The following is a 14,983-nucleotide window of genomic DNA, read 5'->3' on the forward strand; positions in this document are numbered from 1 at the left end:
ATAATCCTATCATTTTCCATATAAAAAGTTGCTTGTCTTTATGGGATATAAATTGGATCTTTTGTTTGTTCATGATACGTTGAGACTTAAACAGCCGTATGAGTAGTCACACGCCAGGCCATCCCAGTCTAAACAATTGTGTTAATATATCAGATATTTTGGGTCTAGAGTTAATCTCAGCCGTTAATTGATATAGCCATAGACAGTGGGATGTTGCATCACATACCAACATGGCTCTCTCTCTCTCTCTCTCTCTCTTGAAAGCTTTCTTCGTCTCTGTAAGACTGTAACTGAGAAGGAAAGGGATCTCCAGTGAATTGCAGGAACATAAGGATTAAAGTGGGGCAAGTTTTTAGATAATTTGAACAATCTGTAAGTGACCTTACTTTCTCAGCAAATTCTACAAAAGGAAATTACTTGTACTCGATTTAATTTCCACCAATTTTGAGTTTTTTTTATATATATTTAATTTCTTGGTCTTATTAATTTGTACAATATTAGATTTTCATCCTATTACAATATCAGATCAAATTAATGAATTAACTATTACAATATTGGATATTTTCCAAATCAAGAGCAATTAATTGCAGGAAATTGAGTTCTAGAACTAATAATAATGATAGCTAGATGAACAAATAAGAAAGATTTATGCTTAAATTAATATGTTTATTTAAAATTAAAGCACAAACTTGACTTTGATTCCTAAACAAAACTACATTAATTAAAAAAAAAAAAAAAATACATATAATTCTAGCTACTTTATGGATTTTAATTCTGTTTGAGTGTATCAATAAACCTTCCAGTAACTATATCATTGTTTGTGATAAAATCCAGAAAGTCTCTGAAGCTGAACTCTTTGTAAGACTGTGGATGTTGTTTGTCCACGAGCATTGGTGCAGGCCCTACTTTCTTGTCCAAAGGAAGACTGTGGAGACTTACAATGGAAAGTCTACTTTTCTCAGCGCTAACTGTTGCTCTGTGAAGAACACTTTTGTAATGTCCATTGCTCAGAACCTCCATTTGGTCTCCCAGCTGAACCAAGAGAGCTCCTTCGATGGCCGGGACCGATTGCCAGTTGCTGTTCTGGTCCTTGACCTGAAGCCCTGGACAACTTTGAAGCAGGATGGTTATGGAGCCATAGTCTGAATGGGGAGGCATTCCTAAGGCAAGCTCTGGTTCTGGACATGCAGGGTAGCAATTCACAGCCACTAGTTGGGACCCACTTTCAACTTCTTCTTGTAAGTACTTAGGGTTTAGCCCCAAGCTCTCTATGACAAGCTCCATTATTTGCTCTTGTAGCACTTGCACAGCCTTGGCATAGTTTCCCATCTTCTCTCTGTCATAGAAATTTGCAGACGTTTTAGACTTTAACTTAATTTAATTAGGGTAATATTAGTTTCATTGACGAGCTAGCTAGCTAGGTTGCCTCCAAATGTACTGGCAAGAATTAATAATTTTCAATAGAGTTTCGAAAAGAATGTTTGGTTACTTACTTGTAACAAGAAGGATTTGATGGCCAAAGATGGATCCATTTTGAAATAGGATGGGAATAGTGCTTAATGAAGTCTCTCCAAAAGTGAACCCTATCCACAACATGATTTATACTTGTCCCGTACCTTACAGGTGCATGAACGCTATCCGAACCTAGAAGCATCTTTTCCTCAAGAGGCAGGTTGAAGAACTCGTTTGCAGCACTTAGGGCATCTTCCATGACCGAAGACGGGATTCCATGGTTAACCACCTGAAAAGAGGATATCCGTTAACATAAGAGTTTAATAGGTTGGGTAAGTAATCATGAGGGAGGCGCTACTCGCGCTCCCATGTTAAACTTACACGCTTTAAGCGCGCATGAGTGTAAAAGCACTCCCGGATTGGAGCCAAAGAGGGAATTGAAGAACAACACACACTAGCGATCTTCGAATTTTAATAATAATAGTAATCGCAATCGTGTACATGCATGCAACGTAAAAAAAAAACAAACAAACAAACAATCGCAACGTAAGTAGAAACGAGATTACGTTTAAAGTCAATAATTAATGAAATTTTGTCAGCCACCTTCACATACATGAGGTGCAACAATCAATAGATGTAATACTAACTAAAAATTCTAATTTTGAAGTCAAAATAACAATTCCCTATACATGTAGCTAACATATGTACCTGAAAGAAGCCAATTTCCTTAGAAGCCATCCGAATATTGTTGATGATTTGAGGCCTAAGAGAAGGGCTTTGCAAGGAGGAGAGGTCAACAATGGGAAGAGTGGTAGAGAGCCTAGAGGAAGAAGGGTTTGGGCGGAGTGAAGGAGGAAGAACATAGCGTTGAGGCACATGAGGCACCCCCAATTGGGTAAGTGTTAGTGCACTTGTAAATGAAGCTTTTGTTTCTGCTTTTGATGATGAGCTCTTTCCCACAAGGTGACCTTCCATATTTTCTGTCTTTAATTTTTGAGAGAGAGAGGGAGAGGCTTCTGCTATATGTATACTATTTGTGATATGGGTGCTATATTTATAAGGTGAACTTAAATAGTAATACTACTCTTACCACATTTGTATATCATATTTTCACACCATCTTATGTCGCACATAGTTACATCAATTAAAAAATGTCAATAAATCATAAAATAAAATAAAATGTTAAATTAATTTTAATTGATGTGGTTGTCCACTTTATCTGCCACATAAGATGATATGAGAATGTGATATACAAATATAATAAAAGTAGCATTATTCATACTAAAAATGCTATTTGCTTTTGCGCACAGTTGCAATGTATTGGGGAAGTTTGTATGGAATAATAGTAACACAAAAGTGCTTTTTTTTTGGGGTACATAAGTAAACGCAGCTTGAGTGAGGGAAGCATTTGGAACCAAGTGGTGCAAAATTTTGGGTTGATTTGATACAAGGCAGCCCATCAAAGCCGTGCTAAATTTCTGCTAGAAAGGGACCCACAAGTTAAATCTTGTTTATCTTTGTCTTTGTTTTTATTTTTATTTTTTTATGTCTTGCAAATAATCTGCTGGAAAAATGGAGAGGAAAGTGAGCTGCTAATTTTATGCAGGTGGGTGGGAGGAGGTGGAGGGAGTGTATTTCACGCGCCAGATGAGAGAGGGCTGTTTTGTAACGTCAGAGAGGTTTTAAGAAGAAAAGAGAAGGGAAATGTTTGTTTCTGCCGTATTATATTGCGACGCAGTTAACCTATCATTTGACCAAATTACTGCAATAGCCTCCGGATTTCAAAAATCACAATGCAGTAATTTGTTTTGTTTTGTTTTGTTTTGTTTTTTTTTCATTCTATGGGTAGGAATATGTCATAGCTATGATAAGTTTGCCTCATCAATGGGCATGTACTTGAACAAAATTGTTATGCTTTCAGTATGAATTATACCACTTTTCAGTCACAATTCATTATGATTTCATGAGGTGATTAAATTCAAGCATTTGTTTGATAACTATTTCGTTTTTTGTTTTTCTCTCTTTGTTAAAAAAGTCCAGTGCTGAAATAAGATCATATGAGAGATGAGAAATTCTTTACGAGTTTGGGAGTTGGAGATAGGAAACACCTATCAGTAGAAAAGCAAATCTCGCTCAACTTCTACCAGGACACATAGTCATAGTGTCTCCCAAATACCCTTAAATCCAAAGCACCAATTGATACTAGTTTCACAAAATCAACACCTACATCCCTCAACACGAAGATCTAATGGAGATCCACATCATCAACCCCAAAACTGCAAACGATACCACATCGGATGCCGAAAAAGATAAATCTACACAAATCTACAAAGATCTAACTAAAAAGGTCAGTATAAAGACCTAAGAGCAAGTAGGAATGAGAAAAACTTTGCAAAACACAAGGGAGAAAAAAGCCTCATGGATATAATAATGTTAACAGCTTTCTTAACCGAATTTGACTATCTCGCACGTAACATGCAGAGGCTTATGTTATATCGCATGTTGTAGTACATATAGTCATATATTTATATAATATTTTCTTTTTCAATGTCATTAACGATGGGATAGTTTGGATTTTATTAAATTAGTTTTTTTTTTTTTTTTTTGGGGGTCTGAAAAATGAGTATTTTTTACGTACATATGCTTATACATGTAGTAGGTAACGATGTTGTTAAACAATATTATATGTTATCTAGTATCAGATTTAATAACCTGTATTAGAGATATGGTCAACATCAATAAATCTGATAATTTTGTGGAACATCCTCAACTGTATATGTTAATTTAGCATATATTCCAATTAATCAGGACAAGCAATTTTGTTCAAGCAAGATGTAGAGACATGAGCATGGGGTTTTCCTTTTCCGTTCTACAACTTTGACCCATCAAGTCAACACCTTTTACTTGCTTGCCCAACCATAGCTAGTCACGTTGCTGCAAAGATCACCAAGGCAAATGCAATGCGGGTATGTTTTTAGGTCAACAGGGTTTTATTTGCATGTCCAACATTCTTATCCGAAGGATGGCTCAACTGTTCTTATTTCTATATATATATGGAGAAACTTCCAACATGGGTTTTGCTTCCATTCCATGCATGTGTGTGTATGTATATATAATACACACATTCCATACAATATGATTTTTGGAAATAATTATATTTGATTAGGTTTTGCTTCCATTCCCAGCTACCTATCCCTCACTCTGACCTATCTAATGTAAGATCAATGGATATGCAATCAGCTTCCTTCGAATAGAAAAAAGAAAAAAGCAAAAAAAGTATTTGGCATTTGTGCGTTGCCTGAAAGATCAGCACTAAACCCTATTAGGCGACTATATATATTTTGTTGTTCAATTCTTTGGATCTATATGTAAGAATTTAAGCTTCAGACCAGGCCAAGGTCCTAGGTTAGGAGATTTTGGAGAGCATGCATGCTGCAGCACAAAACCCGCAGATGACCACATGCCATTTTTGTTCTTATATCTTCATTTTTCGCTGCTTTTTGTTTGAATTAATGATGCAAGTGCCTTTGAATTTGGGAAGTTGCAGCAGGTCGGCAGAGCAAGGGAGGCAGACATCATTTTCTAAAAAAAGAAATTTATTTATTCATTTTTAATTTACTTTTGGCCAGAACCAAATAAATAAATAAAAATTTGATGAGGCTCAGGCCTCAAGTACTTTCTCACGTCCCTGTTGTGTTTGTAGCCTATACCCTTGATCTTGTGCATCCAGGATTTAAAACCATAGAGAAAATTCATCATCAACATGTGACTGATCATCCCAAATTGATTTAAGGTCGAAAGACAAGATGAAATTATAGAAATAAACAGAGAAGTGTAAGATTGTACTGGAATCGACTTCAGTTTTCAGGATTTGAGCAGTCTAAGACCAATCCTTGAACATATTCATGAAATTCACAATCTTGTGGAGAAGAAGAAAGGCTATTTATGGCTAAAGAAGAAGAAATACAATAGAGAAAGCTCTGAATTAAAACTTCGTTACAAGTTCCAAAAAAAAAAGGCATCTGCACCCTTTAAGAAAACACAAGCTTTGTCTAAAGACTTGCTCTGTTAATGAGTTTCAATAGAATCATAACTGCTTTAACTAATTAACTAAAAACGTTGTCTTAATCTTGATCTTATCCATCGTTCCAGAAAATGTTTCCAAAATATGATTCTCTACTTCATGCTTTGTGTAACAATTGCTATGCCTATTACGAAGAGCAACCTCAGGTGTGCAAGTATAGTGCCTGTGTGCAGCTGCTCTTACTCAGCTGTTGTGCCTGCAGGAGTCATTTGGTAAACAAATTTCCATCTAGCATTATTACATCAACGTTGACATTCCTCCATAAGTTCGTACTACTACTTCATCGTCGCCTACTGCTAGATTCGTTTCTGTTATGCAATCATCAAGAAAGTAATCAAAAACATTAATTGATCATCAAAGCAAAGTTCAGATACACCAAAAATAGAAAGTAAATCACTACATTAAAGAAAGAAATAGAGGGGAGCACAATCTCTTCTTTTTCTTCCCTTAATATGTGAAGAAATCAAATTCAAAATAGAAGTCACGCAAAAACAAAAATAGACAACATGGAACAGGTCACCACCACTTGCTGCCCCGCAGCAGAGATGCCGTCTCCAAGATTTAAGCAAACTACAACTATTATGCCAAGGGTCATTTTTTTATTTAAGTTTTGCATATAAATCAAGAAACATTAACTATCAGAAGCCTAAAGAACAAGATAAGACTAAAAGAAGAAAAAACAGTACAGGATTGTAGATGAAGCATACACATACCTCAGGAAGTCGAAGTTTCTGAATCACTTTCGCAAGGATCCAGGCCCTGTGTTAAGTCCGGGAAATGAGGAATTTTAGGCCAACCTTCCCTGTTTCTTTGTCAATTGATTCCACCACACATTTTGGATGCGTAGGCGGCAAAGGTTAAGTTATCTCCACCACATGCTGCCATGATCCTCATTATTGAACACATCATGTTCCTCAGAACTACCAAACCTGAAGCTTTCAACTGTGCTAAGAAGTTGCCTAAGTTGTGTCAGGGACATTCGTTGCTTAGGGCAGTACATAATAAACACATCCTCGAGATAAGTGATGCCTCACAGCCACTTCTCGGGCAGTGATTCTAAATCCTGGATCCCCTCAAGAGACAGAACTTCAACTGATCAGAAAGAGGGAAATGTTGTTGATTATCAGACTTCCTTTCAGTTGTCATGGTTAATAGTCTTGATAATATTTCAATGACATTCTTTACGTAAAGTTCTTCAAATTGTGGATATAATGGGAAGGAAGTCAACTTAGGGCAGCCATTGATATACAAGTAAATGGTACAAGGAAATGATGAGACTAATAGATGATGATGTTGCTGCTCATTTTTCTTCCACCATCCACTCAAATTAGGAAATTTAGAGGGATTAAGTGTTCCGAAGGATGGAAAGAATGCTGCTGATGCTGTTTTTTTTTTTTTCCTCCAACTCCATATCCCCATCTTCACTTAATGACGATGGAGTTAAATATGGACTCCCCATGGACATCTATTTTAAGAAATAACATTAACACAACAATAAAACAGCACTCAAATAGTCCACAACAATTTAAAGTTTGTTTTAAGCAAACAAAGATAATACAAACAAATCATACCAAACCACAATGAGACAAACCAAACCTAATTTGAAAAGAAAAAAAGGCTTAATACATGAACCGTTTGACTGAAAGCCTACTTATTGTAAAAAAATTAGTATCATGTTATACCAGAACTAGCTAGAAGCAGGCTGAAGTAAACCAAAACAAGAACCGGCTGTCGACATGTACACGCTTCTACATGGGTACACATTCAAATTCAAATAAACAGAGTAATGGTTGGGTTTCTATAATTCAGAATCATGATTCTACAGAAAGTACAGAATATTTGCATCCCTCCTCCATCCTCATATGATTCATATCATATCATATCATCTAAATATATGAGGGGAAAAAAAAAACATTTGGAGAGTTGCTCATCTACCCTACCATCATCCATATACTAAGAAAAAGCAACATCCCAAGGGAAAAGTTTCATTTCCTACTGATTAAATTTTGATATAATATAGCATTATATATGGACTAAGTCTTGAATATTAAATTAATTCATTCTTTCCAAAACACTTTGATACCAAAAAAAGAAACAGAGAAAACCCAATTCAAGATTCCCAATCAATCAGCATTATTTACAGTAAAAGTTAGGCACCGATCTCAGGCGGCCAAGGCTGCCAAATAACGAAGAAAAGAAAAAACCCAAACCCCAATTCAATCACATCATACAAACAGAAACCACCAAATAACTCAACAAAAAAAAAAAAAGTAAAATGAATTCATAAATTCATTTCTAAATATCAAACTGGGCGGTTGAGAGTTTACCTTGGAGAAATACAGATTGGAGTTAAACAGAAACCAGGACTGCTACTGGGTGAGTTTGGCACGACAAACGGACAATTTTTTCATCCAAATTCCAAAGCTTTGATTTTTTTGGATTTCTTTGAAGTTATTAATTTTTTAAGAAATCCAATTTGAGAACGACATTAACTATAAAAATAAAAAAAATAGAAAAGTACGCAAAACCTAATTTGAGAACGACATTAACTATCATTAAAATTTATGGACGAAAATGCAAATCAATGTATAATTCAATAACCACAGTTACAATTTAGCCAACAAATAAATTAGCTCCGCTGCTGCCGTCCCATCTTTGGGTATCGCCAGGCGATATTCAATAAGCCCTTATGAGGTGTAAGAACGACTATTTCAAAAGAAGAAAAACAAAATTCAACTATTATATCATACTCACCTCATAAACAAAAAAATTATAAATTAATTGAAGCTCGTAGAATGTTTCAATCATTAGGAATTTGCCTATTGCGATTATGAAATAGGGTCAATAAGAAGATAGAATTATTCAAATCATGACACATAGCAGGAAATTGCGATGGCTAGTTGATCTACGTGAATGAGTCTCCGCATAATTTATCTAATTTTTTGCAACGATGATCTATGAACATAGACTTAAAAAATAAATAGTTTCAATCATTGAAAAAATATTATAAGGGACCATAAAGGGCGCCCTTCAAATAAAATTATTTGAAAAACCTTTTAATATATATAACTGAATCAGATGAAGAAATCTGATAATTCGGGCTGGAGCCTGATTTCGGTCTACCGTTTAATGACTTGGCGTGGTCGGCAGGATGGGAGAATCACTTAACTCCTGAGTCTAAGCAACGAATAATTCATGCTCTAAAACTTAATGAAGATGGTCTCCCTATTTTTGATGAACAAATAGGTCAAGGAATTGAGGATGGAGTCAACACATTGCTTTACACAATAATCGATCATTTTATTGGAACACCTAGTAGCACCGCCAAAACTGAAATTTATTATCTTGATTTTGTAGAAAGCCGTCATCTGTCAAATGAATTAAAAACATTAACTCAAGAAAATTGGGAAAAAACAGACCATACTAAAGTCCTAGCTAGTCATCCCCCAGTTGAGTCTATAGTCATCCAACACCAGAATGCCCAAATTATTGCAAGTCCTTTTAAGATCCCTGATTTAGAAAATAAAATGATAATTGAACAAAATAATTACACTGACGCAAGTCTAGTAATTATAGGAAAACAACTAGATAAAGTAGAAACCAAAATCGATAAATTACTCCCTACAGAAACTTCAGTTAAAACGCATAACCAGAAACCCTTAGTCACCTTTAAAGATTTACAATCAAGTCCAACTTTCACAACAAAAACCACAATGACAAAAATTGAGAAAATGTTAGAAGAATTAACTCCAACCAAACGGAAAGATAAAGAAAAAGTTGAGTCAAGCATTAAAGTCTTAGGAAACCTTGAGCCATCCTTTAGGATACAACAATCCAAGTCTGATTCTATTGAAAGCATAGATACTGAGTCTAGTAATATCACCAAAATTGAAAATGCATTCAGAAATCTTGAACTCGACCAAAACCCACAAGTCCAGAGATTAACAAACCGAATTAATCCTACCAGCCTCACAAAAAATTGGTATTCCAAACCGACACCACCAGACATTCAATTTGAAGAACGAAATACTCAAAGCCAGTTTTCTGTCTCTTCCGACAAATTGTATGAATGGAATATTGATGGTCTTTCTGAACAAGAAATCCTTAACAAACTTCAACATATGTCAATGGTTGCAAATAGTTACATCACCAATCACAGTTTCAGACAATCTGAAATTGTTCCCTTACTAGAAACAGGTTTCACAGGAACCCTTCCACTACTACAAAAAGTGAAAAAGACGACCAGAAAACAACGACGGTCTAAGTGAAAACCGCCGTGGTTTATAAAAAGACGACGGTTCTAAAAACACCGTCGTGTAATACCACCTTAGACAACAAAAAATTGGAGATTCAAATGGCTGTTCAAAAACAACGACGTACCTAATTAAACAACCGACGCCTATTTGAAACAGATTTCCGCAGTGTAAAATCAAAGCCAACAAAGAACGGCGGAAGTTATGAATCGACCGACGTAGAAATTAAAGACGACAATTTCAATAAAAACCGCCGTTTTTACTCATAAAATAACACGACGAGGTTTTCGTATAAGACGCCGTATAATTACAAACAAATCCACGTCTTTAAAATAAAAAATATCGCCGTATTAAAATAATTTACAACGACGTACAATATAAATATATCGACGTCATTATCATATAGTTCTACGACGTTATCTTTAAATTGTACTATAAAATTTAACGTCGTATTTATTCATTTCATACGTCGTACATTTAATTTAAACTGTCGTCTTAATATGAATTTTTGTTAACAATTTTTTTCTTTGATTTTCTTATCCTACGTCGGTAGATCTACTTAATGACAAGAATTGAAATAACCACGACGGTTTATATAGAAAACCGCTGACATAATCAGATTTTTCTGAGAACCCAAGGGTTACGAAATCTTAACAGATGGAATTCTGTTCCACATCATAATCTTAACAGATGACACAGATTTGCAATCAGAGAGACAATTTTTTGGAAGTTGATGATGTGTGTGCGTTTGTGTATCTACAAAAATTATACCTAACGTCTTTGCAAATTTGCAATCAGAAAGACAATTTTCAACGACGGTTATATTACACCTAACGACGTTTAAAAAATCAACGTCGCTCAACAAATATATTACGTCGTCTTAGTATTACTTAAGACGACTAAAAACGACGACAGTAAAACAAAAACAGTCGTTGTTCTTATATTCTTATTTTATTTAAATCCACGTCGGTTATATTAAACATAACGACGTTAAATTAAAGGATTCCACGGCTCATAACAAATATTGCGTCGTGTTATTTAAAAACGACGTAGTTATATGTAACCGCCGTATTTCTTTTTTGAAATGGTTTTATATATAAGCAACTTTTTGACTTACACATGCACTGTTTCCAAACCCGATTAAAAATTTCAATCTCCCAGAGAAAACTTTTCGTCTTTTTTCCTGTCAGAGCACTGTCAGAGTATCTCATCGTCTTCCTCTCGTCTTCTTCGTCGTCTCTGAACTTAAACATCGATCGTCTTCCTCTTGCTTTCATTGCACGCAAAAGGTAAACTTTCATTTTCACTATTTTGGTTACTGTTTTGCATGCTCATACGTTTTTTGTTTGAAAAATCTTTTTACCTTTTTTCTGGCCAAAATCATTTTACTTCTTTCCAAGTTTGATAAAATATACAGACAAAGAGGGAAAGTTTCCAACTTTGAAGACAACTACCTCAACTAAATATGACGACGGTAGTTCTTATTTACGTGGTTAAATATGTAGACCACGACGGTTCGTCAGTCGTTCTAGCGTCGTCTGAAAATTGACAAAGTTGTTTTTAAAATAATAGTCTTTTTTTTATTTGCTTGTTTAATTGCAGGTTTGATTTCTCTGAACAATGGTTTTTGTTTTTCCCTTATTTGATAAAATATAAAGAAAAAGAAACTAGGGTTGGAATCTAATATAGACGACAGTATTGTTTTACGTCGTGTGAATGTTAATACCACGACGGTGTATTACTATTGGCGTCGTATGAACATAAATACCACGACGTTATATAAATAATGGTTTTACCACGACGGTGTATTACTATTGACGTCGTGTGAACATAAATACCACGACGTTATATAAATAATGGTTTTAAACTCGTATGAACATAAATACCACGACGGTTTATTACTATTGACGTCGTTTAAAATCGTATCATACGTCGTATTTTATTAATAACCGTCGTTTGTGTTCTTAATCTTTTCCCGAAATATTTTCATTTGCAGTTTTGTCTGTTAAAATGGTTTCTCAACAACAAACTAAGGATTCTGGCTCCAAGAAGCTTGGAATGGTAGCTCCTCAAGACAAGTCTTTGAAGGAGATGAAGTCTTCGAAGAAGATGAAGTTTGCTTCATCATCTGCTGAGACAGAAAGCCAGACAACAATCTCTGATGATTCAAAGACTGGTCGAGGTATGAGCACAATGCCTCGTGTTGTGAAGAGAAAGCTTCAGAAACTGAGGCCAATTGTTGAGAAAATCTTCTAACTACAACACATATCCGTTGTCCATGTGTTAAATGTGTTAATTTGAAGTTGTTTGGGGTTGGAATTATAAGATACTTTAATGGATTGACCAAAGCTATAAGAATTATACTTGGGAAGCAACTACTAATGCTAGTAGAAATGTTGAAGAAGATGATGGCCATAGTAGGTACAGTTTTGTGTCTCCGATCCGTATGAGTTTGCCAATGTGATTGGGGATGGAGATCAACCAGTGTACCCTGGTTGTAGAAAGTACACGAAGTTATCGGCATTAGTGAAGTTGTATAATTTGAAGGCAAAACATGGGATGAGTGATGTCTGTTTTACAGAATTATTGATACTTCAAGGCGATTTGCTTCCAGAAGGAAATACAATACCAACCTCTATGTATGAGGCTAAAAAGACTTTGTGTGCATTGGGGCTGAGTTATGAGAAAATGCACGCATGCCCCAATGATTGCATCTTGTATAGGAAGGAGTATGAGGATTCAACTAATTGTCCTACTTGTGGTATCTCAAGGTGGAAGGAAGGCAAAGATTCAATCTTGAAAGAGGGTGTGCCAGTGAAGGTGGTGTGGTATTTTCCTCCAATTCCAAGGTTTAAAAGGATGTTTCAATCACATGAGACAGCTAAGAGTTTGACTTGGCATGCTGCTAGAAAATCAATTGACGGTCAGATGTCTCATCCGGCGGATTCCCCGTCTTGGAAACTTCTTGATGATAAATGGCCTGAGTTTGGTAATGAGCCGAGAAACTTGAGATTGGCTCTTTCATCTGATGGATTCAATCCCCACAGTTCTCTAAGTAGCAGATATAGTTGTTGGCCGGTTATCTTAGTTACATATAATCTCCCTCCATGGCTGTGCATGAAACGAAAGTTCATGATGTTAACCTTATTGATTTCCGGTCCTAAACAACCCGGAAATGATATAGACGTCTACTTGGAGCCTTTGATTGATGATTTAAAATCTTTGTGGGTTGGGATTAGAGGAGTGTATGATGCACATAATGGAGAATACTTTACACTTAGAGCTGCATTAATGTGGACAATTAATGATTTCCCCGCCTATGGAAACTTATCTGGTTGTGTTGTTAAAGGATATAAAGCTTGTCCAATATGCGGCGATGATACACCTAGTCACAGGTTGAAAAATGGCCACAAAATTTGTTACATTGGGCATAGAAAATGGTTACCAATCAATCATCCATATAGGAGGCAACGTGCAGCTTTTAATGGGAAACCTGAATATGGCATACCTCCCGAGCCATTAACCGGAGAAGAAGTGCTGCATATGGTTGAAAATGGTGACAGAGTTTGTTGGAAGAAGAAATCAATATTCTTTGATCTCGAGTATTGGAAATACCTTCCTGTGAGGCATGCCCTAGATGTTATGCACATTGAGAAGAATGTTTGCGATAGTATCATTGGTACATTGCTGGAGATCCCTGGAAAAAATAAAGATGGGATTGCTGCTCGATTAGATTTATTGAACATGGGGGTCAAAACTGATTTGCAACCCAAGTATGGAGAAAGACGTACTCGTTTGCCTCCTGGGCCTTGGAATTTGTCAAGAGCAGAGAAGAGAGAGGTTTGCAATTCTTTCTATGGTATGAAGGTCCCTGAAGGTTATTCTTCAAATATTAAAAATCTTGTATCTTTACAAGATTCAAGACTTCTTGGCCTTAAATCACATGATTGTCATACCTTAATGCAACAATTGCTCCCTGTGGCAATTCGTTCTGTTTTGGAGAAGCCTGCAAGGTATGCAATAACTCGTTTGTGCTTCTTCTTCAATGCTATATGTGCAAAGACTGTTGATGTTTCCAAGCTAGATAAGTTGGAAGAAGATGTAGTAGTTACTCTGTGTTTGCTTGAGAAGTACTTTCCCCCTTCATTCTTTGATATCATGGTTCATCTAGTAGTACATCTTGTCAGAGAAGTTCGTCTATGTGGGCCAGTATATTTTAGGTGGATGTATCCGTTTGAAAGATATATGAAAGTGCTGAAGGGGTATGTTCAGAATCGTACTCGTCCCGAAGGTTGCATTGCTGAGCGGTATATAGCTGAAGAAGCGGTAGAGTTTTGTACTCAGCATTTATCTGATGTTAGTACAGTTGGAGTGCCTTCAAGCCAAAAGATGGGAGTTTCAAAGCCATTATCAGGTTGCACAGTGAGCGTAGTTGATCAGGACCTGTTGAATCAAGCACATCTATATGTCTTGGAGAATACGGAGGAAGTCCTACCTTATATCGAGTACGTATGAGTTTTATTCTTTAAGTTTCCATTTTAAATTATTTCTTATGTTTATCTTATATATTTGGGACCGTAATGCTTGAATTTTTCGTGTCATGTAGGCAACATATGATCCACATCAAGACTGCTTATCCAAAATTTAGAAAGAGAACAAAGTGGCTGCAGGATAAGCACAATAGCACTTTCATTCAATGGCTACGCTTCAAGGTATATGTTGTTGAATAACATATTTCTCTTTTAATTTTCTTCTTATTTCTATGTTAGATTGAATTAAGATTTGATTAATTTGCAGGTTCAAAGTGAACTTGAGGAAGACAATCATGGCGTATCAGAAAATTTAAGGTGGCTAGCAGCTGGTCCAAACATGGCAGTGCCATTATATAGGAGCTATCTTATTAAAGGTATTAAATTCAATATCAAGGCACAAGATGATGTGCGGACAACTCAAAATAGTGGAGTTTATTTACTTGCACAAACCATGCAAGTTGCTAGTGCCAAGGATAAAAACCCAATTCTCTCAAATATGGGTTTCTATGGTGTCATTCAAGAAATTTGGGACCTTGACTACCAAAAGTTTACAATCCCAGTCTTTAGGTGTGATTGGATAGATAGTTCTGGTCTTGTAATCGACGAACTTGGATTTACCCTTGTAGATTTGAGTAAAATTGGACATAGGAATGACCAATTTG

General features: G+C 35.9%; 1 protein-coding gene and 1 long non-coding RNA gene across 3 annotated transcripts; both read right to left on the reverse strand.

Moving 5' to 3' along the window:
• Positions 1 to 768: 768 nt before the first annotated feature.
• LOC117618228 (flavanone 3-dioxygenase 3) lies at positions 769 to 2,427 on the reverse strand. Its single transcript, XM_034347829.1, has 3 exons — positions 2,161 to 2,427; positions 1,494 to 1,741; positions 769 to 1,336 (listed from the first exon to the last, which is right to left on the reverse strand). Exons 1-3 carry the CDS (start codon positions 2,425 to 2,427, stop codon positions 769 to 771), a joined length of 1,083 nt encoding a protein of 360 aa, XP_034203720.1.
• Positions 2,428 to 5,269: 2,842 nt separating this feature from the next.
• Positions 5,270 to 8,451, reverse strand: LOC117617196. 2 transcript variants are annotated; one of them, XR_004584297.1, is made up of 3 exons: positions 7,864 to 8,451; positions 6,250 to 6,628; positions 5,270 to 5,844 (listed from the first exon to the last, which is right to left on the reverse strand). It is a non-coding gene; the product is annotated as an uncharacterized LOC117617196 (long non-coding RNA). The 2 variants fall into 2 exon arrangements; XR_004584296.1 differs by lacking the exon at positions 7,864 to 8,451 and having other exon boundaries at positions 6,250 to 7,835.
• Between the last annotated feature and the right edge of the window lie 6,532 nt (positions 8,452 to 14,983).

This window comes from Prunus dulcis, chromosome 2, assembly GCF_902201215.1.
Source record: "Prunus dulcis chromosome 2, ALMONDv2, whole genome shotgun sequence".
In the NCBI taxonomy this organism is placed as follows: domain Eukaryota; kingdom Viridiplantae; phylum Streptophyta; class Magnoliopsida; order Rosales; family Rosaceae; genus Prunus; species Prunus dulcis.

Coding starts and splice junctions, on each gene's coding strand:
- LOC117618228 (XM_034347829.1), bottom strand. CDS start 2,427: ATGGAAGGTCACCTTGTGGGAAAGAGCTCATCATCAAAAGCAGAAACA. Junction 1,742..2,160: donor AGGAAATTGGCTTCTTTCAG/GTACATATGTTA, acceptor TCCTCTTTTCAG/GTGGTTAACCATGGAATCCC. Junction 1,337..1,493: donor TCAAATCCTTCTTGTTACAA/GTAAGTAACCAA, acceptor TTTCTATGACAG/AGAGAAGATGGGAAACTATG.